Source organism: Heptranchias perlo, unplaced genomic scaffold (genome assembly GCF_035084215.1).
Source record: "Heptranchias perlo isolate sHepPer1 unplaced genomic scaffold, sHepPer1.hap1 HAP1_SCAFFOLD_70, whole genome shotgun sequence".
Classification (NCBI taxonomy): domain Eukaryota; kingdom Metazoa; phylum Chordata; class Chondrichthyes; order Hexanchiformes; family Hexanchidae; genus Heptranchias; species Heptranchias perlo.
In genome coordinates this window covers 2,135,839-2,158,724 of record NW_027139729.1, presented here as the reverse complement: position 1 = coordinate 2,158,724, position 22,886 = coordinate 2,135,839, and the positions used below count along the sequence as shown (strand labels likewise).

At 45.0% G+C, this 22,886-nt stretch overlaps 2 protein-coding genes across 2 annotated transcripts in view; one reads left to right on the top strand and one right to left on the bottom strand.

The window, feature by feature from the left end:
* LOC137318386 (zinc finger protein 16-like) overlaps positions 1-22,886 on the bottom strand; it is a 254,149-nt gene that overhangs the window by 63,750 nt on the left and 167,513 nt on the right. The window lies entirely within an intron of this gene.
* LOC137318362 (zinc finger protein 850-like) overlaps positions 9,302-22,886 on the top strand; it is a gene marked incomplete at its 5' end in the record, with an annotated part of 98,777 nt that continues 85,192 nt past the window's right edge. The window contains 1 exon segment of the mRNA XM_067981248.1: positions 9,302-10,117. Coding sequence (XP_067837349.1) covers positions 9,302-10,117 — 816 coding nt within the window.

Sequence of the window (22,886 nt, the reverse complement as noted above, 5' to 3'; positions counted from 1 at the left end):
AAAAGAGAGAGAGAAACTGACCTGCAATGTCCCGTTTTCACCCAGTAACAAATTGGAAAATTCTCCATTCCAATTGCCATTCCAAGCTGGAGTGACAGAAGATGCAGTCTCATCTCTCACTGATATTATTTCAGAGACAGACACATTATTAATCCCACTCTCAGGGACAGTGTCACGCATTTAACCCTCTCTTGCATGTTGTACCCTCTGAAATTTTGCAGCTCAGGGCCCTTCTGTATTTCTCTCAGTGACCGAGAGTTTCACTCCGATTGAAATAAACTGGGACTGTAGCCGTCAGATATTAATCCGACACGGTCCCAGCAAATACACCGACTCCCACTTTCCTCCCATGTTTCTCCAGGATTGGTTCGAGGAATCCGGCCTCCCGTTCCGGAGTCACAATTTTCTTTATCAGTAAAGGGACCAAGAATGAACAGAATCCATTGGCTCATTTCACAGCCGCCCACTTTATCTCTGAAAGACTCTTTACCATCAAAAGATACCGAGAGAAACAGCAGGGATGGAAACATCTAGTTTAATAGTTGGAGATTGTAAAGTCAGTCTGGATTCCAGCGTTAGGCACTGGTGGAATCCCATCTGTTTTCCATTCTGGTGCCTGTTCCTGCACTGCCTGTGGACCCCATTCCCTCTGACCTTTCCCCCAGACCCACTTCCTTTGCTCAGACTCGGAAAAATTCCAATTGGGGAAAGTTTCCATCGATTTTTGTATTGAGAATTAAACCAGATATCTGCGCATGCGTGACTCAGCCCCGCCCCCAGCGCTGGTTGTTGGTGAGCAGAAGAGCGCATGCGCGCTGCCCTCCCCCAGCTCGGCCTGTGGGCGCCATTCCCTCAGTGAGCGGAAGAAGATGGTTTAAAACAGCCGGGAATGGAGAGATCACGGCCCCCGGGGGAAGGGAGCAAAGAGCAGCCTCGTTACAGCAGCTCATCGCTTCGGGACCGTGTCCGCAGATGGGCTCAGAGATCGGCATTGAGTCCGGGGGAAGGGCAGGGGGAGTCCGGGGGCTGTTTGTAAGAGGCGGAGTGGATCAGGAACTGGTCCCGGAACATGGAGTGAGCGGGGGAAGGGAGAGGTCATTCTCGGGCTGTGTGTGCACAGGGTGTGTCCAGGGTAAGGGAGACAGAATGGGAAGAACCTGCTATTTAAAATCATTGCTGCTTTCTCTCCCCAAATCAGTAGTGAATGTTCCTGGTTTAGTTCCAGTCTCACCCTGTTACTGGACAGTGAACAGTCAGGATGTGGGGAGTTATACAAGCAGTATCTATTGCAGGCATCAGGTGAGAAGTGTGAAGGACACATTTTAAACAGCGGTTGTTTGGTTTGGGGTGAACGGCTAGTCCCATGGGAGAGGAGTTGAGAAACCTCACCTGTACAAAGGTCCCTGCCCCATCGGGTAGTCCCATTCACGGATCAGTGCAGGGGTTGTGTTGTGTCTGGATGTCACTAAATTGTTATAAAATCGTCCAACACACCGGGTGTGCAGAAGCTGAGTGCTGCAGTACTGCAGTGGAGTCAGACATTGACACTGTTTGTATCACTGGTTTTCATTTGTGGATATTCAAAATGATCATTAACAGAGATATTAAACTGATCACTTTTGTATTTTCTACCTCACCTGTTCCTGAGTAACAAGAGATAATTTTCTTTCCACAGGCAAATCCTTGAAGGATCCAGAATAAATGTGATGTTTCCTCCACCCGAGGCACTAGAAACAGTGCAGCCAGCTCCTTCTCACACACAGTAAGTACATTATCACACACACAGAGCACGGAGTCACAGACAGGTCATCAGTTCCACAGTCTCAGATAGCAGAAGTAGTCAGTACCACACTGATCCCAAGACCCAGAGACACATTTTCAATCCCACCATCAAACAGAGCAGGTGAAGTAGATACTGTTCCATTTCTCCCAAACTCAGTTCCGCTGACAGGGAAATACAAAAATCCCAGTCAAAATCACACTCTCAGATTGAAAGGCACTGTGTCAATCTCACAATTGGGCAACATTAAATACCAGATAGAAATCACACATGGTACCCGATTGAAAGGGACAGAATGAACCCAAATAATGTACCCTGAGATTCGAATTGAATACCACCCCACAACTCACAAATGTGAGTTTAATACATGCAGTATCCATTCGATTAATGTATCATGAGGTACAAACTGCAGACATGTCCAAAACTCATGTGGAGTATCAGACTGAGAAATGTTGTGACAGTCGAACCTGAGAAACAAATGAGAAACCAGTTTATAATACACATAGTATGAGATGTAAAGACACAGTATCAATTCTATTCGTGCACACTGAGATACACATTACATACCAGTCCAAAAATCTCATACAATATTAGACTGAAATGCACAGTATCGATTACAATAGTACAGACTGAGCTGCACATTATATACCAATTCCAAAATCACTATATCAGTTTGAAATATATGTTATCATTCACAATAGTACACAAAGATATTGATTTAATAGTAGTCCAAAAAGCACACAAATTATCTGATTAAAAACCTCCAGCACCAAATCCTAAAGTATATCCATATTTACCAATTAAATGAAAAAAACTATTTAAACATGAAGATATTAAAGCTGCAGTATTGAACACCATAATGTAATCTGAGACAATAATTATAGACAGATGCAGAATAAATCTCACACTCTTATGGTACCAATGTTGACAGAGAATGTATCCCAAACTCTCATAATGTACCAGAGACTGGCAGATAAAGTATGAATCCCACACTCACACAGCATCAGAGACTGTATAAATCAAATGAATCGCAAACTCAAACACACTACTGACAAGATACACAATGAATCCCACACAGTATCACGGACTGAGGGATACAAAATGAATCTCTCAGTCACCTACATTAGTGCAGGCTGAGTTACAAATTAGGGACCAGTCCACAAATCTCAGTGTCAGATTGAAAGATACAGTACCAATTCCATTAGTGCAGACTGAGCTACATATTAATTACCAATACAAAAGACCAATGCAGATTCAGACTGAAATATACAGTATTCCATTTATGCAGACTGAGCAACACATTGTATATAAGTTCAACATGTCACCATGTCAGTTTGGAAGATACACTGTATCACAATTGTGTTCACATTGATGCAGATTTAATCATAGCCAAAAAGTGCAGTGATTCTCTGATTATAACCTACAGCATCACATTTTAACGTATATAATTACTTACCACTTAAACACTGGGAAAAATTATTTATACATTTATGTATTAAAGATACAGGTTTGAATGCCATGCTGTGAAATGAGATACAAATTAGATACAGATAAAGAATGAATCTCATACTCAGATCCAGTGCCAGAGACTGACATATTGAATGAATCCCTCACTCACACAATGTACCACTCACTGACAGATACAGAATGAATCCCACACTCACATACAGTAGCACAGACTGACAGATACAGTATATATATCACTTATATACAGTATCAGAGATTGATGGAAATGGAATGAAAGTCTCACTCACATGCAGCACCAGAGACTGACAGATATGGAATTAATCCCAAATTCACACATGGTGCCAGAGACTGACAGGAACAGAATGAATCTCATTCAGATACAGTACAAGGGGCTGACATATATAGAATGAATCCCACACTCACACACAGTACCACAGGCTGACAGAATCAGAATGAATCACAAAGTACCACAGTCAGACAAATACAGAATGAATCTCTAAGTCAAATCACTGCAGACTGAGTTACACACAACATGCCAGTCCAAAAATCTTAGTGTCAGATTGAAAGATAATGTATCAATTCCATTAGTGCAGACTGAGCCAAACATTATATAGCAGTCCAACACTGTCAGACCATATCAGACTCCAAGATACAACATCAATTCCATTAGCATGTACTGAGCTACATGTTACACACCAGTCCAAAAATTTCATACAGTAACAGACTGATAGATACATTATCAATTCTATTAGTGCAGGCTGAGCTATATATTACATTCCAGTCCAAAAATCTCAGTGTCAGACTGAGATACAGAATTAATTCCATTATTATAGACTGAGCTACACATTATATACCAGTTAAATAATTTCACCATGGAGAGATTGAAAGGTACATTATCATTCACAACAGAGTTCAGAGATGAAGATGTAATACACTCACAAACATTGTTTGATTAAAGAAAATCCAAAAGTGTATCAATATTTACAAATTAAACACTTGATAAAAAATGGCATATACTTTAAAGTATTAAAGATATAGTTTCAAATACAATAATATAAACTGAAATAAGAACACAGAATGAATCCAGACTTGCACATTGTCTCAGAGACTGAATTATAGAATAAAACCCAGACTGAGATAAATTGGCTGAGACTGACAGATACAGAATGTATCCTAAACTCATATACAGTATCAGAGACTGACAGATACAGAATAAAGCCCACATTCACATGCAGCACCAGAGACAGACAGAAACAGAATGAATCCCACACTCACACACAGTACCAGAGACAGACAGAAACAGAATGAATCCCACACTCACACACAGTACCAAAGGCAGACAGATACAGAATAAACCCCATACTCATGTGCAGTACCAGATACAGACAGGTACAGAATAAACCCCACACTTATATACAGTATCAGAGACTGAAAAATACAGAATAAACCGCACACTCATATACAGCACCAGAGACAGACAGAAGCAGAATAAACCTGACATTCGCATACAGTACCTGTTACAGACAGATACAGAATAAACCCCACACACGTACAGTACCACAGACTGACAGGCACAGAATGAATCCCACACTCACACACAGTACCAGACACTGACAGATACAGAATAATCCTCACATTCATATACAGTACCAGAAACAGACGAATAAAGAATAAACCCCACACTCATTTGCAGTACCAGTGACAGACAGATACAGAATGAATCCCAAATTCACACACAGTACCAGAGACTGACAGATACAGAATGAATCCCAAATTCACACAAGGTACCAGAGACTGACATACACTGAATAAACCCCACACTCATTTCCAGTACCAGAGACTGACAGATACAGTATATACCCCCCACTCATTTGCAGCTCAAGAGACTGACAGATACAGAATAAACCCCACACTCATATACAGTACCAGAGACTGATAGGCACAGAATGAATCCCACACACACACAGCACCAGAGACTGACAGATACAGAATAAACCCCACACTCATATGCAGCACCAGAGACTGACAGATACAGAATAAACCCCACACTCATATACAGTACCAGAGACTGACAGATACGGAATGTGTGAATTTGGGATTCACAGTATCGGAGACAGACAGATACAGAATAAACCCCAAACACATCGACAGTATCAGAGACACACAATTACAGAATAAACCCCACACTGACACACAGTTCCAGAGACTGACAGATACAGAATAAACCTCACACTCATGTACAGTATCAGAGACTGACTTATACAGAATGAATCTTATACTCACACACAATACCAGAGACTGACAGATACAGAATAAAGCCCAACCTCATATACTGTACCAGAGACAGATAAATACAAAATAAACACCAAACACATCTACAGTATCGGAGATGGACAGATAGAGAATAAACCCCACACTCACACACAGTACCAGAGACAGACACAGAATAAAAGCTACACTCACACACAGTACCAGAGACAGACAGATACAGAATAAAACCTACACTCACACACAGTACCAGAGCCTGATAGATACAGAATGAATCCCACACTCACACACAGTACCAGAGACAGACAGGCACAGAATAAACCCCAACTCACACACAGTACCAGAGAGTGAAAAATATAGAATAAACACCAAACTCTTGTACAGGATCAGAGACTGACAGATACAGAATAAACCCCACAATCATGTAAAGTGCCAGGAAAAATTGTTTGGTTAGTGAGTGTCTGTAAATGAAGGAAACATGTTGTCTGGTAAGGGAGTGTCTCTCCATGAAGGAAAAACGGTGAAGGGTCAGGGAATATCTATAAATGAAAGAGAAATGGTGACAGGTCAGGGATTGTCTATAAATGAAGGTGAAATGGTTTCTGGTAAGGGAGTATTATAAATGGGAGAAAACATGGTGACAGGTCAGGGAGTGTCTAAAAATGAAGGCGAAATGGTGACGGGTTACGGAGTGTCCATAAAGGAGGGAGAAATGGTGACAGATGAGGCAGAGTCTGTAAATGATGGAGAAATGGTGACTTGTCAGAGGGTGTCTGTGAATGAAGGAGGAATGGTGACTGGTCCGGGAGTGTCTGTAAATGAAGGAGGAATGGTGATTGGTCCGGGAGTGTCTGTAAATGAAGGAGGAACGGTGATTGGTCCGGGAGTGTCTGTAAATGCAGGAGAATTGTTGACAGGTCAGGTTGTGTCCATATCTGAAGGAGAAACAGTGATGGGTCAGGGAGCGTCTATTAATGAAGGGAAATGCTGACGGGTCATGGAGAGTTTGTAAATGAAGGAGAAATGCTGAAGGGTCAGGAAGCGTCTATAAATGTAGGAGAAATTGTGTTTGATCAGGGAGTGTCTGAAAATGAAGGCGAAATGGTGACTGGTCAGGGGGTTTCTGTCAATGAAGGAGGAATGGTGATTGGTCAGGGGGTGTCTGTAAATGAAGGCGAAATGGTGACTGGTCAGGGGGTGTCTGTAAATGAAGGAGGAATGGTGATTGGTCAGGGGGTGTCTGCAAATGAAGGAGAAATGGTGACTGGTCAGGGGGTGTCTGTAAATGAAGGAGGAACGGTGACTGGTGCGGGAGTGTCTGTAAATGAAGGCGAAATGGTGACTGGTCAGGGGGTGTCTGTAAATGAAGGAGAAATGGTGACTGGTCAGGGGGTGTCTGTAAATGAAGGAGAAATGGTGACTGGTTAGGGGGTGTCTGTAAATGAAGGCGAAATGGTGACGTTCAGGGAGAGTCTGTAAATGAAGGAGGAACGGTGATTGGTCCGGGAGTGTCTGTAAATGAAGGCGAAATGGTGATTGGTCCGGGGGTGTCTGTAAATGAAGGAGGAACGGTGATTGGTCCGGGAGTGTCTGTGAATGCAGGAGAATTGTTGACAGGTCAGGGAGTGTCGACATCTGAAGGAGAAACAGTGATGGGTCAGGGAGTGTCTATTAATGAAGGGAAATGCTGACGGGTCAGGGAGAGTTTGCAAATGAAGGAGAAATGCTGAAGGGTCAGGGAGCGTCTATAAATGTAGGAGAAATTGTGTTTGATCAGGGAGTGTCTGAAAATGAAGGAGAAATTGTGATAGGTCAAGGAAAATCTTTAAATGAAGGAGAAATGGTGACTGGTCAGGGAGAGTCTGTCGCCAAAATTGGGAGATATCACAGATGGATGGCATACAGGCAGCTCTCGGGAGGGACATTGTGTGGAAATGAGGGGCAGAGCATATACACACAGCCAGAGTCAGCATATTCAGGAGAGGAGAGGGGAATCAGTGAGTGTGGAACTGAATCCAACCAGAGTCAGCAACTTCAGGGGAGGAGAGGGAGGGGAACCAGTGAGTGTAGAACTGAACCCAGTCAGAGTCAGCACCTTCAGGGGAGGAGAGGGAGGGGAACCACTGAGTGGTTCCCTTTAAATATTTTTTTTTCAGCATATGGTAACATATTGTGATGGGATATGTGCATTCCGTCCTTCATTACCCCAATATTCTTGTTACACCTCTCGTCCTTGGGTTTCGGGTGCCATTACCACTATTACTAGTACCAACCCTAGGAGCCTTCCTCCGTCAGGTTTACACTCCACTTGAGTGGGGTACACCCGCACCATTGCCCTGAATTGGCAAGGGGTGATGTTCTTGTTTGGTAACAGCCACTTGGAGGTACCACCTCCATCATGCCCACAGGTCAGGCTCACCCTCAGTTTGTTGATTCGTTATTCATAAGGGTACTTCCCCTGCCTGTATCTGGGCTAGGTTCTCTCGTGTCTGTTCCACAATCCAGTTACCATATGTACTGCAGATGTAATCTGTTAGCGTGGATTTTGGTCTGTTGAATTAAAGGCAACGATGAAGTGACTTATGGGTACACGACAGTGGTATTTACCCTCAAACCACACTGAAATGCGCTTTGTGTAGATTAGACTAACCTTAATTAAAAGCTTAAATATAACGCTTAACTACTAATAAAATGGACACTCTTAAACAAAATGGATTCTATTAAACAAAGGGACACTATTAAACAAAATGGATTCTGTGACTGTGGGAAAGACAGTTAAAAGTGTTGAGTTTGTACATTCCAGAACTGGCTTACAGTCTGGGAATACAAAGGACATTTCACAACGAACTGATAAAACTATAGAACCAGACTGCATGAAACAAAGGCATGCTGTCTTAAGGTGATAATAGTTGTTCGGACTTAATTGGTTAATGCGTAAGCAGTCCGTTGTTGCTATGCGGACTTAATTGGTTAATGTGTAAACTGTCCGTTGTTGCTGTGCGGACTTAATTGGTTAATGTGTGTAATCAAGATTAATGATGTAAAAGCTACTGAAATCTGTATTTCAAAGGTATAAAAAAGCATGACAACCATTTTAAAGTTGAGAAGGTATCTGCGTGCATTGCGGAATGTCCAGTCTTCTCCCAAAGCTTTGTCCAATAAACTGCATGTTGAATCTTTAAGTCTGACTCCGAGTGGTGATTTTTCCCACAACAGAGGTGGTGCAATGGGTTTGGGTTTCAGCAGAGGGAGGAGGGTGAGTGTGTGGGACGGGGATTTACAGTCTGGGGGAATGAGCGGGAAGAATGTTCCACAGGAACTGGAATTGCCTGTTCTGAATTTCTATCCTGTATTCACAGTGAGGACTTTTGTTATCTCCTTTTACAGGGTATTACAAGGGGCGGATTTGCAGACGAGAAACTCAAACCAAACATCACGTCAAGATCTGACTCCATTCACCAGCACCTGAAGATTATCGGCCTTAAAATATAGGAGAAATGTTGATCTGTTCTATCTGTGGAAAAGATTTCAAACATCACTGTGACTGGAATAGCAGCGAGACACACACACCCGATTGAGAGTGTTCCAGTGCACTGACTGTGGGAAGAGCTTTCACCAGTTACACAGCCTGAAGAAACATCATACCATTCACAGTGGGGAGAAACGAGACACGTGTTCTCTGTGCAGACGAGACTTCTACTGATCTCCAACGTGGAGAGAGAGAAGGACACCCGCACCATGGAGAAACCGTGGAAATGTGGGGACTGTGGGAGGGGATTCAGTTAATCATCCCGGCTGGAAACACATCGACGCAGACACACTGGAGAGAGGCCGTTCACCTGCTCCGTGTGTGGGAGCGGATTCACTCAGTCATCCCACCTCACTGAACATCAACTTGTTCACACTGATAAGAGACTTTTTAAATGTTCTGTCTGTGAGAAGAGCTTTAAAAGAAAAAGTGATCTGCTGACACACCAACGCACTCACACTGGGGAGACGCCGTTCACCTGCACTAAGTGCGGGAAGGGATTCATTCAGTCATCCAACCTGCTGACACACCAGCGAATTCACACTGGGGAGAGGCCGTTCACCTGCTCCGTGTGTGGGAGCGGATTCACTCAATCTTCCCACCTCATTGAACATCAGCTTGTTCACACTGATAAGAGACTTTTTAAATGCTCTGTCTGTGAGAAAAGCTTTAAAAGAAAAAGTGATCTGCTGACACACCAACGCACTCACACTGGGGAGAGGCCGTTCACCTGCTCCGTGTGTGGGAAGGGATTCACTCGGTCATCCAGCCTACTGACACACCAGCGAGTTCACAGTGGGGAGAGGCTGTTCACCTGCTCCGTGTGTGGGAAGAGTTTCACTCGATCATCCCACCTGCTGAGACATCAGCAAGTTCACACTGGGGAGAGGCCATTCACCTGCTTCATATGTGGGAAGGGATTCGCTCAGTCATCCACCCTGCTTACACACCAGCGAGTTCACACAGGGCAGAGGCCGTTCACCTGCTTCATATGTGGGAAGAGATTCACTCAGTCATCCACCCTGCTGACACACCAGCGAGTTCACACTGGGGAGAGGCCATTCACCTGATCCGTGTGTGGGAAGGAATTCACTTGTTCATCCGGCCTCATTGAACACCAACTTGTTCACACTGATAAGAGACCCTTTAAATGTTCTAACTGTGAGAAGAGCTTTAAAAGAACTTGGGATCTGCTGAGACATGAACGTATTCACACTGGGGAGAGGCCGATCACCTGCTCAGTGTGTGGGATGGGATTCACTCAATCATCCCACCTGCTGAGTCACCAGCGAGTTCACATGTGACTGCAGGGGTTGGATTCTGCTGTTATTCCTGCTGTTAATCACATCCAGGACTGAACCATGTTCATTCTGACAGTTGGGGTTTGTTTCTGATGTTAAACTCCAGCCCAGTTAAAGGGATTATTAATATTCTGTACAAGTGTCAAATTAATCAGCTTTCTTTCAAACACAGTGTGTCCAGTCCTTGATATCTTGATGATAAGAGAAGCAGTTTGAGGACTCATGATGAAGTGAGTGGAATCCATATTAGAACTGAGTTCCTCCACCATTTTAAAAGATGGATCGACAAATGTCCAACTCTGACAGGACAGAAAATTCTATTATATCACACGGTCCACTTCAATCAGGCTGAGCAGATTTCCACGACCCTTGTGTGGGAAAGAGTTTCCTGATTTCAATCCAAGACACCCGAGCTCTAAATTTAAGTTTATGTCCTCTTGTTCTGGATTCACCGACGAGAGAAAATAGTTTCTATTTCTACCCTATCGAATCCCTTTATAATTTTAAATATCTGGATCAGATCACCCCTCAACCTTCTAAACTCAAGGGAATGCAAACCAAGTTGATGCAACTGGTCCTTATAATTGAACCCTTCAAGCCCCAGTGTCATTCTGGTGAATTTGCACTGTACCCCCTCCAAGGTCAATATATCCAATATGTCCCAGCACTGACTGTGTGTATAACAGGACTGAGTGTCCCAGCACTGACTGTGTGTTTAACAGGACTGAGTGTCCCAGCACTGACTGTGTGTATAACAGGACTGAGTGTCCCAGCATTGACTGTGTGTATAACAGGACTGAGTGTCCCAGCACTGACTGTGCGTATAACAGGATTGATTGTCCCAGCACTGACCGTGTGTATAACAGGACTGAATGTCCCAGCGCTGACTGTGTGTATAACAGGACTTAGTGTCCCAGCATTGATTGTGTGTATACCAGGACTTAGTGTCCCAGCATTGATTGTGTGTATAACAGGACTGAATGTCCCAGCACTGACTGTATGTATAAAAGGACTGACTGTCCCAGCACTGACTGTGTGGAACAGGATTGAGTGTCCCAGCACTGACTGTGCGTAGAACAGGATTGAGTGTCCCTGCACTGACTGTGTGGAACAGGATTGAGTGTCCCAGCACTGACTGTGTGTATAAGAGGACTGAGTGTCCCAGCACTGACTCTGTGGAACAGGATTGAGTGTCCCAGCACTGACTGTTTGTATTGACAGGACTGAGTGTCCCAGCACTGACTGTGTGTATAAGAGGACTGAGTGTCCCAGCACTGACTGTGTGTATTGACAGGACTGAGTGTCCCAGCACTGACTGTGTATAACAGGACTGAGTGTCCCAGCACTGTCTCTGTGTATAATAGGACTGAGTGTCCCAGCACTGACTGTGTGTATAAGAGGACTGAGTGTCCCAGCACTGACTGTGTGGAACAGGATTGAGTGTCCCAGCACTGACTGTGTGTATTGACAGGACTGAGTGTCCCAGCACTGACTGTGTATAACAGGACTGAGTGTCCCAGCACTGACTGTGTGGAAAACAGAACTGAGTGTCCCAGCACTGACTGTGTTCATAGCAGGACAGGGTATCCCAGCACTGAATGTATGTGCAACAGGACTGAGTGTCCCAGCACTGACTGTGGAAAACAGAACTGAGTGTCCCAGCACTGACTGTGTTGATAGCAGGACAGGGTGTCCCAGCACTGAATGTGTGTACAACAGGACTGAGTGTCCCAGCACTGACTGTGTGTATAACAGGATTGAGTGTCCCAGCACTGACTGTGCGTATAACAGGATTGATTGTCCCAGCACTGACTGTGTGTATAACAGGACTGAATGTCCCAGCGCTGACTGTGTGTATAACAGGACTTAGTGTCCCAGCAGTGATTGTGTGTATAACAGGACTGAATGTCCCAGCACTGACTGTATGTATAAAAGGACTGACTGTCCCAGCACTGATTGTATGTATAACAGGACTGAGTGTACCAGCACTGACTGTGTGTGTAAAAGGACTGACTTTCCCAGCACTGACTGTGTGTATAACATGACTGTGTGTCCCAGCACTGACTGTGCGTAGAACAGGATTGAGTGTCCCAGCACTGACTGTGTGGAACAGGATTGAGTGTCCCAGCACTGACTGTGTGGAACAGGATTGAGTGTCCCAGCACTGACTGTGCGTAGAACAGGATTGAGTGTCCCAGCACTGACTGTGTGGAACAGGATTGAGTGTCCCAGCACTGACTGTGTGTATTGACAGGACTGAGTGTCCCAGCACTGACTGTGTATAACAGGACTGAGTGTCCCAGCACTGTCTCTGTGTATAATAGGACTGAGTGTCCCAGCACTGACTGTGTGTATAACAGGACTGAGTGTCCCAGCACTGACTGTGTGTATTGACAGGACTGAGTGTCCCAGCACTGACTGTGTATAACAGGACTGAGTGTCCCAGCACTGTCTCTGTGTATAATAGGACTGAGTGTCCCAGCACTGACTCTGTGTACAACAGGACTGAGTGTCCCAGCACTGACTGTGTGTATTGACAGGACTGAGTGTCCCAGCACTGACTCTGTGTATAACAGGACTGAGTGTCCCAGCACTGATTGTGTTGATAGCAGGACAGGGTGTCCTAGCACTGACTGTGTGTATAACAGGACTGAGTGTCCCAGCACTGACTGTGCGTATAACAGGATTGAGTGTCCCAGCACTGACTGTGCGCAGAGTGTCAATGGTGTGTGGGAGGAGATAAATGGGTGGGTTCGATTCCATGATAGGTTGGAGTGACATGGGGTTGTCGGTGGAGAATAAATCGGTTGGAGGAGGTGACAGAGATGTGGAGAGGGTGAGGACCATGGAGGGATTTGAAAACGAGGACGAGGGTCTTAAAATCGAAGCTTTGTCGGACCGGGTGCCAATGTAGTAACACATGAACAGAAACTTCCGGTTCACTGCCCGGCAGACAGGTGGGGAAGACATTGATGTCCGCGGGGGAACAGTCAGGGTCACAGCAGCAGTTGAGGTCGCAGACTCCGCCAGTCAGGTCACAGGTCCAAATGGGAACGGCTGGAAGAAGACACACACAATGAGATCTTACAACAGAGCACGGACGGTCTCAAAGACCATCTCCCTCCCTTGTCTGAATCCACGATCACCGTCTTCACCATCTCCCAAAATCAATCTGCAGGCTTATCCTCCCACTGCTTTCTACTCACCGAATTACAGCTTCCAGATACCCAGCACAACCCACTTAATAAATGATAATAATTATGAGGAGAGAATAGAGAAGCTGGGATTACTCTCTTTGGAGCAGAGAAGGTTCAGGGGAGATTTAACAGAATGGTACCGGGGATGAGAGACTTCAGTTACCGGGAGAGACTGGAGAAACTGGGATTGTCCTCCTTCGAGCAGAGACGGTTAAGGGGAGATTTAATGGAGGGGTTGAAAATGAGGAGGGGTTTTGATGGAGTCGATGGGGAGAAACTGTTGCCACTGGCGGGAGGGTCGGTAACCAGAGGACACAGATTGAAGGGAATTGGGAAAAGAGCCAGAGGGAGATGAGGAGAATGTTTTTAGGCAGCGAGTTGTTCTGATCTGGAATTCACTGCCTGAAAGGGCGGTGGGAGCAGATTCAATAATAACTTTCAAAAGGGAATCGGGTCAATCCTTGAAGGGGGGAAATTTGCGGGACTGTGGGGAAAGAGCAGGGGGGAGTGGGGCTAATGGGATCGCTCTTTCACAGGGCCGGCACAGGCGCGATGGGCCGAGCGGCCTCTTTCACAGGGCCGGCACAGGCGCGATGGGCCGAGCGGCCTCTCTCTGTGCTGTTTGATTCTCGCTCACTTTTGGGCTCCGACCCACGGCCCGTTTGACGGGGAGGCGGGAGAGTGACTCCCCCCCGAGCCCAGCTCGACACCGGCCGCTGACAGAGTGGAGATTCACGAGGCCCGCAGGAGGCCCCGAGTAACTTCCCCCGTCTCCCCACCCTCCCCTCTCAGGCCACTCCCGGGTGCGGGCCCTCCCTCTGTCGGCCTCGCCCCCGCCCACAGCACCGCCCGCCCGCCATCATCTTCCCGGCGCCGGCCTGTTGCTAAGGGAAAGCGGCACAGGAACCGCGCGGCGCATGTGCGGCATCCCTCTGGCCCGAGCGGCACCTCCGCCTCGTGACGTCAGCGCGCAAAGGTGAGTGACGCTTCAGAGTGTCACGTGGTGGAAGGTGTCAGCCCAGGAGACGGGGGGAGGAGAGAGCTGTCAATCAAAGGGCCCGGATTCAGCACTCACTGCGCACAGGGTTTGGAGAATTTGTTTAAAATGCAAAATGTGCAAGAATGAAATAAAATTAGAAATGTTCCAAAAAAAGGGAAAAAAAACCTGCAAATACAATAATCTGAATTTAAAACAGAAATGTCTAAACTCACATAAGGCTGATGGTCTGGGTCCTCCCGCCACTATTAGTCTTATCTACCTGGGGCATAGGATGAGCAGAATGCTTGAATGTACCTTTTTTTAATGCAGATGTATGGAATGGACCAGCGAGGGAGGCTGTGGGGCCTGATTGTATCAGCAATTTCCAGAGAATTGGCGAAGTACCTGACAGTGGTACCTTGGGATACGACAGCCTCGAAATTTAAAATTATTTTGGTACATGTGCACTCGCTTTTTGTGATTGGTGTACCTGGACACCTAAACCCCTTTGCTCCTCTACAGTCCCTAGTTTCTCACCATTAAGAAAATTCTCCTATTTCTCACTTGGTGCCAAGTGAATGTACAGAAGGCCGGTGTTTATGCTCTGCATGAGCCTCCTGTCACCCTTCTTCATCTAACCCTAACAGCATATCTTTCTATTCTTTGGGATACGACAGGCTCGAAGTAAAAGTAATGGACTTTTATTGTTTGGTGTACCTTGACACCAAAGCCCCTTTGCTCCTCGACAGTCCCAATAGATGCTCTTTGTATTACTCCCCGCATCTTTACAGTCTGGCAGTGTTTACTCTCTTCACTGTCCAATAACAACAGAGACGGCGAGACTGGAACTTTTTTTTGTATTTCAAAATATAGTTTATTTCATAAAATTTAAGGATGCACACAGTTCAATGTAAATATGACAGTTACAATTCAAAATAATCAATAAAGATTGTGCACACGACGATTCCATTTTTACAATTCAACACAGTATATATTTTCTCGGACATGATGTACAATACAAGGTGAAATAGCCTTACACAGTGGCCTTTCCCCATAAAGCCTTTGCCTGGGCCGCACCTCGCTTCAGTGTGTCCCACTGCTGTCGGGGGTGCACCCCTCTTCGACTCCATGGTATAGGGATCCTGTCTCTGTGGATGGGGGTTATCCCCTTTTACCCGAATACATGGATCCATTCGCCCACATTCATGTTAGTGTTTGGCAAACACTGTCTGATGTCTTTCACACACCTGTAGAACCTTGGGGTCAGAGACGTAGGGGGTAATTTCACCTTCACTGCTTGGGCGGTAAACTGACGGAGCAGAAATTAAAATCGGGCCGGTTCTTTCAGCGGGGGGACGGGGGGGGGGGGTGATCCGCTCCACCATTTCAGCCCCCAGCGATGGTGAAAATTTCCCTGCACGTGTTGTGAACCGGTGTAGTTTGAGACAATGGACCAGCTTGTGGTCTTCGAAGATTGATATTAGGGCGGAGGTCAGGAAAGGTGTGGCCGATTTTAAGTATCCCCGCCTGGCGGAAATGGGGTGGTAGAGGCGAGTAAATGGTGTCAGGTCACTTACCGCCCCTTTAACGTTGGAGTTCCTGCCTCCGCCACCGTGGGTCGGGTCCTGAGAAGAGCGGCCGGAGCAACACCCACCTGTTTCCGGGTCAGACCACGTGTAATATGTAAATCAGAGTATTATGACGTATCTGGGACAGTATTTAAATTTGGTGACGAATGGGAGGAGGAGCCGCCCTATCGATGGGCATTGAGTGATCCAGAACACTGAGAAGTTTATTTTTAACTTATATTTTTTGGAGTAAGGATGAGCCGGAGAGCTTTCCCTTCGCCTGCTGAGGCCGTGAGAAATCTCCCGGCCCCTGATTGTCTCAGAAATGTATCAGGAGGTTTCCTCATAGATCTGTGTAACCAGGCCCAGCCTCATGTCCCATTAAACTCCCTGCACTGAGTAAACATTGCTGCACAGCAGCTCAGAGAGGAAAGGATCTCCGGAACTCCCCACTGGAGTTTGAAATTACATTAATATTTTACCAGTTAGTAACGGTCCGGGTGTTGGTCCATTATTATTCTGTTCTGGTCAAAACAAATGTCCCAATGAACAGGACGCTGTCTGACCCTGACAGCTCACCTTCAGTCCATCCCACCGGGCAGTGTGTGTGATGGGAAATAATCATCAATCGAAAAGGAGGCTTTGATTTTATTCATTTCAGGATTAAACATTTAATATTGAAATCATATTATTTCCAGACTAATAACAGCAAATAATTTCATGTTAGAATCACATCTTGTATCATTTCACAAACACCGCATTTGTCGGGTAAAATATAATTCCTGTCTGCTTTTTTCCAAATTTATTTAAAGTATTCGATTGATATCAGTTACTTTAGTGAACTCATTGATGTCAATAGATAGTAAAATCAGGCGCGGTGAATAACGGGCGCCCGATCCGCTACCGCCCGTCTCACGCCACCGCCAAACGTGAAACTCTAATTGACTCTAATTGACTTTTTATTTAATTTCGGATGGAAAGTCTTCAGACGTTTCTATGATTTAACTAATGTAACAATTAGATTCAGTGGGTATTTAAGCCCGTTCTTCAGCTCCTCTCTGAATTTAGTCTGGGTCACAGCATAAATACACGTGTTGGTGCAGGAACTGAGAAGTTGAAGCATGAATCCGGCTGACTCAATGTCACTGACCGTATAGAACTGGGCGTCTGTTATACGCAGAGAGATAAAATAAAAAACTTCTGCGCTCCATAACAATATAAAACTGCCTGATATACTGAAGAGTAAAACGATGGATTTCCTTCGGTTCTCCATCTCTGGATCCTTGTGATTTCCTCCATTGCTGCGGCCCCGGAGTCCCCTGCGGGCTCTGCTGGCCGCTAAAATGTGCCTGGCAGTGAGAACATTGAACAGCAAAATCAGAATGAATGGGAGACAAGGAGTTAACACAAGATGAAACAAGTCAAACGCAGCAAATGTGGGTGAAGTGAAAAAGGTCGGTTTGAAGACACAACCCCGGGGTACATTGTCCATTATATATTCCGGGCCAATTACAAAGTAGCAGGGAATGTTCAGCAAACAGCTCAGCGCACTCACCACCCCGATAACAACAGCCGCCGTTTTCTCGGTGCAATATTTTGTTTTCAGCTTCTGACAACAAATGGCCACAAATCGATCAAAGGTGAAAACCACTGTAAACCAGACAGAGGCCACTGTGACTGCAAAACTCAGGTTGAGAATGAAACGACACACGGGGGTAATGGTCAAGAATGAAACTGGGAAATATATCTCAGCAATGCGCCACATTATGACATCAGTGATAACGACCAGGAGATCGGCCGCCGCCATTCCCACCAGGTAGCGAGTGATACATTTGGAGAGACCGCACTTTCCTCGGGACAGGATTACAATCGCCACCAAGTTAACTGTAAGAGAGAGAAAAGGAAGGAGAGAAATTACTGATCAGACCTGGAGACAAAGCAGCAGTTTGAGATGATCTGGGGTGAAATTTCCAGCTTTGTTGCTGCATCAAACGGTGGAAACTGATTCACTGACCTGGGCAGCGCTTTCGGGCGGAGAAATGTTTTTAAACACAATTATAAACAATGAATTGGGAAATTGATGCAGAAAGTGAATAAATTGAACACCGGATCCAATGGAAGGGCCGAGAGAGGGCGCAGTGCCGGTGGGGAAGGGAGAAGGTGCTTTCCTGAACCGATGAAATGCGGATTTGGGTTCCAGACAGAAGGGACAGTGACTGATGGCCGAGAAGGTGAGGGGACAACGGGAGGTGCTGCTGGTTTGTTGCTCTGGATGAAGAGAGCCGACAGGGGCCGGCACAAAACGGGAAAGACCAATATCCGCGTCGGTAAGTTTTATACTTCGAATCGGTTTGGAAGGGGCAGCTGTGGGCCGAGCCAGTGAGTGAAATTGGGAGGGAGACAAAGAAAAGGACATGTCGGAGCTGGAGGGGAGACAGGAGCAGATGGTTTGTGAAAGCGGATAAACAGAAGTAACGGATGAGGAGACAGAGGATTCAATGCAGTGGGAGGAGAGGCTGGGATTCACAGGGAGAGACTGCAGCAGAGTGTTGGAGGAAATCTGATCGATAGGTCCAACTCACAATCCAATTAATAAATTCAACCATTATATTTTTGTGATTATTGGTGTCAGTGAATAGTTCGTTGGCTACATAATGTGTACAACAAATTTACTTTGCACATGCAACTGAAATTAAATGAAAATGCATTGATTAAATTTGCCCCGTTCTTTGTTGAATTAAGCTGAAATATACATTCTCTAGAATACAGTATTCTAATAATTCACTGCGATCAAAAAATCACTGATTTTATTCTTCAAATACATTTGATTTATGTCCATGTATTCAGTCAGTAAACAAGTAAAAGGAACACTCACATAAACAGACTGAGGATCTGATCGTGATAAACACACCCGGAGAGAGTACAATAAAACTCTCACAATCTGACAACATCCTAATAAAACCTTGAAGTCACATTTCCTCTTCACAATTGTACTGGAAGTTTCGCAGTTCATTCCGATGAATTATTCACACCGCTGCTGCTCTCTCTCTCTCTCTTCCCCTCTCGCTCTCATTCTGAGTGTGTGTGCGTCTGTCTGTCTGTCTCTCGTTTCTTCTGCCCCCTCTCTCTCATTTTCCTTCTCAGTCGCGTTCTCTGTCGCTCCTCTCTAACTCTCCGCTCTCTCTAATTTCTTTCTCAATGCCCCTTTTGACATCCGAGTAAATCCTAACATCCTGCGCCTGCTTTCTCCTCACCAGCCCCGTGTTCCAAAGATCCTATTCTTAGTGTAAGTTTGTTTAATGGTGAAGTCTCTGTGAACGGTTTAATGTTTCTACAGATCATCCCGTTCTCCACCTGTTCACCTACACTGTTCACTTCATCTACAATGCATGGAATGAATAGAATTGAATGCCACTTCCAGACACACCTCACAACAATTGAAATTCCTTCTCCTGTAATTACAAAGTACAGCGTTAGATGGCGGCATTGTTCAATTAACAAAACGCCAACATCACCGCTGCTGCTGAAAGTCTGCAGATAAATAGAAGGGCCCATGATTCCAACAGATAAAGTGCAAACTGATACAACATAACATCAAAACATTGCATTTTACAGTGAATTCATCGACAGTGAAGCAGAGAATGAGGTGTAAAAGGATCAGCTGCAAACTTAGTTCAATAGGCAGACATCTGAAGCGGCGTCAGATACACACACAATGAAATAAACTTTCGGAATAGTGATAACCAATAAATACATTGAAATCCCAGTTAAACTGAACCATATTATTGTGGACGGAGGACATTGCGCTGCCTCCTTGTAACACTGAGACCGTGAGCTGTCTCATTATCAATCACTGAAAAGACGTTTATGAAAAAAATATTCCAGGACAGGTTAGTTCCACAACATGAAACTGTGAACAACTCCTGATGGTCTGATACCAGCTCTTAGCCCAGACACCTGATTCCAATACATTCAGCACAGAGAATAATCCAGTAACAATTGCAGAATTGGATAAACAAAATCGTAAAGCAGAAAATGCAGCTGCTCCAAGACCAAAAGAGCAGAGACTGAGGACAGAACAGTCCATTGTGTAATACATGATGGGAGAAAAAAAAAGTATCAAGTACAGCAGCAGAGTTAATAACGATTTACACCATGAACAGCTGAGATAATGGCTTACCTGGAACTCCAACGGCTGCGAGAACTGGATAATAAATACATTCTATCAGATACATTACTGAATATCCCATTTCTGTGAGAAGCAATGATTTATGTTGGCCTGGAAACCGCAGCTTCAGCAGGCACTCTGTGTCGATTCATTACAGCGATCCCTGATTTATACAGGGGGTAAATCTCCACTGACACGGTTATACCCCTGATCATTGCTATTAGTTACAGTCATTTGAACAAACAGGCCACATCAGCAGCTTTGACTCCGATGTAAATGATGACGTGGATATATCACAAACTTCTCAAAGTTCAGGACTTTGTCTTGATGAGACTTCTCTCAGGAATAAAGTGAAAAGCTGTGCTCAGAAAGGACTGGTCCAACAACAATGAGCGGCTCCATTTACAGTTTTCATATAATTGTATTGACCATGTTCACTTTTACCGATTCAATTATAATTTTTACAGATTTCTCCACATTATACATTGAATCCAGGAACACAAGCAGACCCGTTTCACTCTGTTCCTGCAGTTTCCCAGTGAAAATGTGAAAGTTGACACGAAGACAGCCTCGAAAAGAGACCCCATCCTTTCAGGCAGTGCTTAACAACACTCCGTGTGAAAAATGTTCTCCTTATTTCCCCTTTAGTTGTTTTGCCAATCATTGTAAACCTATGACCTCTGGTTATCAATCCAATTGCCAGAGTAAACAGTTACCCCCATTTGCTCGAAAAAAAATACTCATTATTATGATTACCTCTTTTTGATCTCCCCTTAACCTTTTCTGCTCTATGGATAACAAGCCCAGCTTCTCCAATCTCTCCACATAACTGAAGTCCCTCATCCCTGGTATCACCCTGGTAAATCTCCTCTGTACCCTCTCCAAGGCCTTTACATCCTTCTTAAACTGTGGTGCCCAGTGTTGTACACAATACTCCAGCTGAGGCCTAACCAGCCTTTTGTAAAGGTTTAACATGACTTCCCAATTTGTGTATTCAATGCCCTCTTTTCAAACCCGTGTATCCCATCCGCTTGCTTAACCACGTTATCAACTTGCCCTGCCACCGTCAAATATTTGTGAATATGCGCCGCCAGGTCTCTCTGCTCTTCCACCACCCTCAAAATAGTACATTGAGTTCCATCGAGTTACTTCAAAACCACAGGACAGACACAGGCCATTCGGCCCAACTTGTTTATGCCAGCATGTATGCTCCATACGAGCCTCCTCCCTCCCTACTCCATTTAACCCTATCAGGATATGATATTCCATTATGCCTCTTGTGCTAATCGAGCTTCCCCTTAAATGCATCTACGTTATTTCCCTCAACTACTCCTTGTGGTAGCGCATTGCACATTCTTACCACTCATTCGGTAAAGAAGTTTCACCGGAATTCCATATTGGATTTATTAGTGACAGTGTTATATTTATGAACTCTAATTTTATACTCCCTCCCAAGTGGAAGCATTTTCTCTTCATCTACCCGACCAAATTCTATCATTATCTTAAAGACTTCTATCAGGTCACCCCTCAGCCTTCTCTTTACAAAAGAAAAGAGTCCCAGCCTGTTCAGCCTTTCCTAATAAGGGTATCCCCTCAGTTCTGGTATCATCCTTGTGAATCTTTTTTGCACCCTCTCCAATCCCTGTATATCCTTTCTATAATATGGAGACCAGACTGTGCACAATTATCCAAGTGTGGCCGCACCAAGTCTCCACACAAGTTTAACATAACTTCTTTGTTTATTCAATTCTATCCCTCTCGAATTGGACCTCAGTGCTTGACTCGCCTTTTTGTAAACCTGCGTCGCTACTTTTAGTGATTGGTCTATTTGTGCCACAAGATTTTATTAAAATTTCAAAATATGCTTTATTTCATAAAATTTAATGATACACACATTTCAATGAAAATGTCACAATTACCCTTCAAAACAATACAATACAGATGGTGCAAACTAAGAACTCATTATTACAATTCAAAACACAGTACATATCTTCTAATACATTCTGTACCATACAAAGTGAAATGGCCTTACTTGGTCGCCTTTCCTCAAAGAACCTTTACGTAGGCAGCACCTCACTTCAGTGCGTCCCTCAGAACATACTCCTGGACCTTGGAGTGTGCCATTCGGCAACACTCGGTCGTGGACAGCTCCTTCAACTGGAATCCAAGCAGGGGGTGGCCCTGGGAGTCCTCAACATTGACTCTTGACCCCATGAAATCTCATGGCATCAGGTCAAACATGGGCAAGGAAACCTCCTGCTGATTACCACCTACCGTCCTCCCTCAGCTGATGAATCAGTCCTCCTCCATGTTGAGCACAACTTGGAGGAAGCACTGAGGGTAGCAAGGGCACAAAATGTACTCTGGGTGTGCGACTTCAATGTCCATCACCAAGAGTGGCTCGGTAGCGCCACTACTGACCGAGCTGGCCGAGTCCTGAAGGATATAGCTACCAGACTGTGACTGCGGCAGGTAGTGAGCGAACCAACACGAGGCAAAAACCTGCTTGACCTCGTCCTCACCAATCTACCTGTCGCAAATGCATCTGTCCATGACAGTATTGGTAGGAGTGACCACCGCACAGTCTTCGTGGAGACAAAGTCCCGTCTTCGCACTGAGGACACCATCC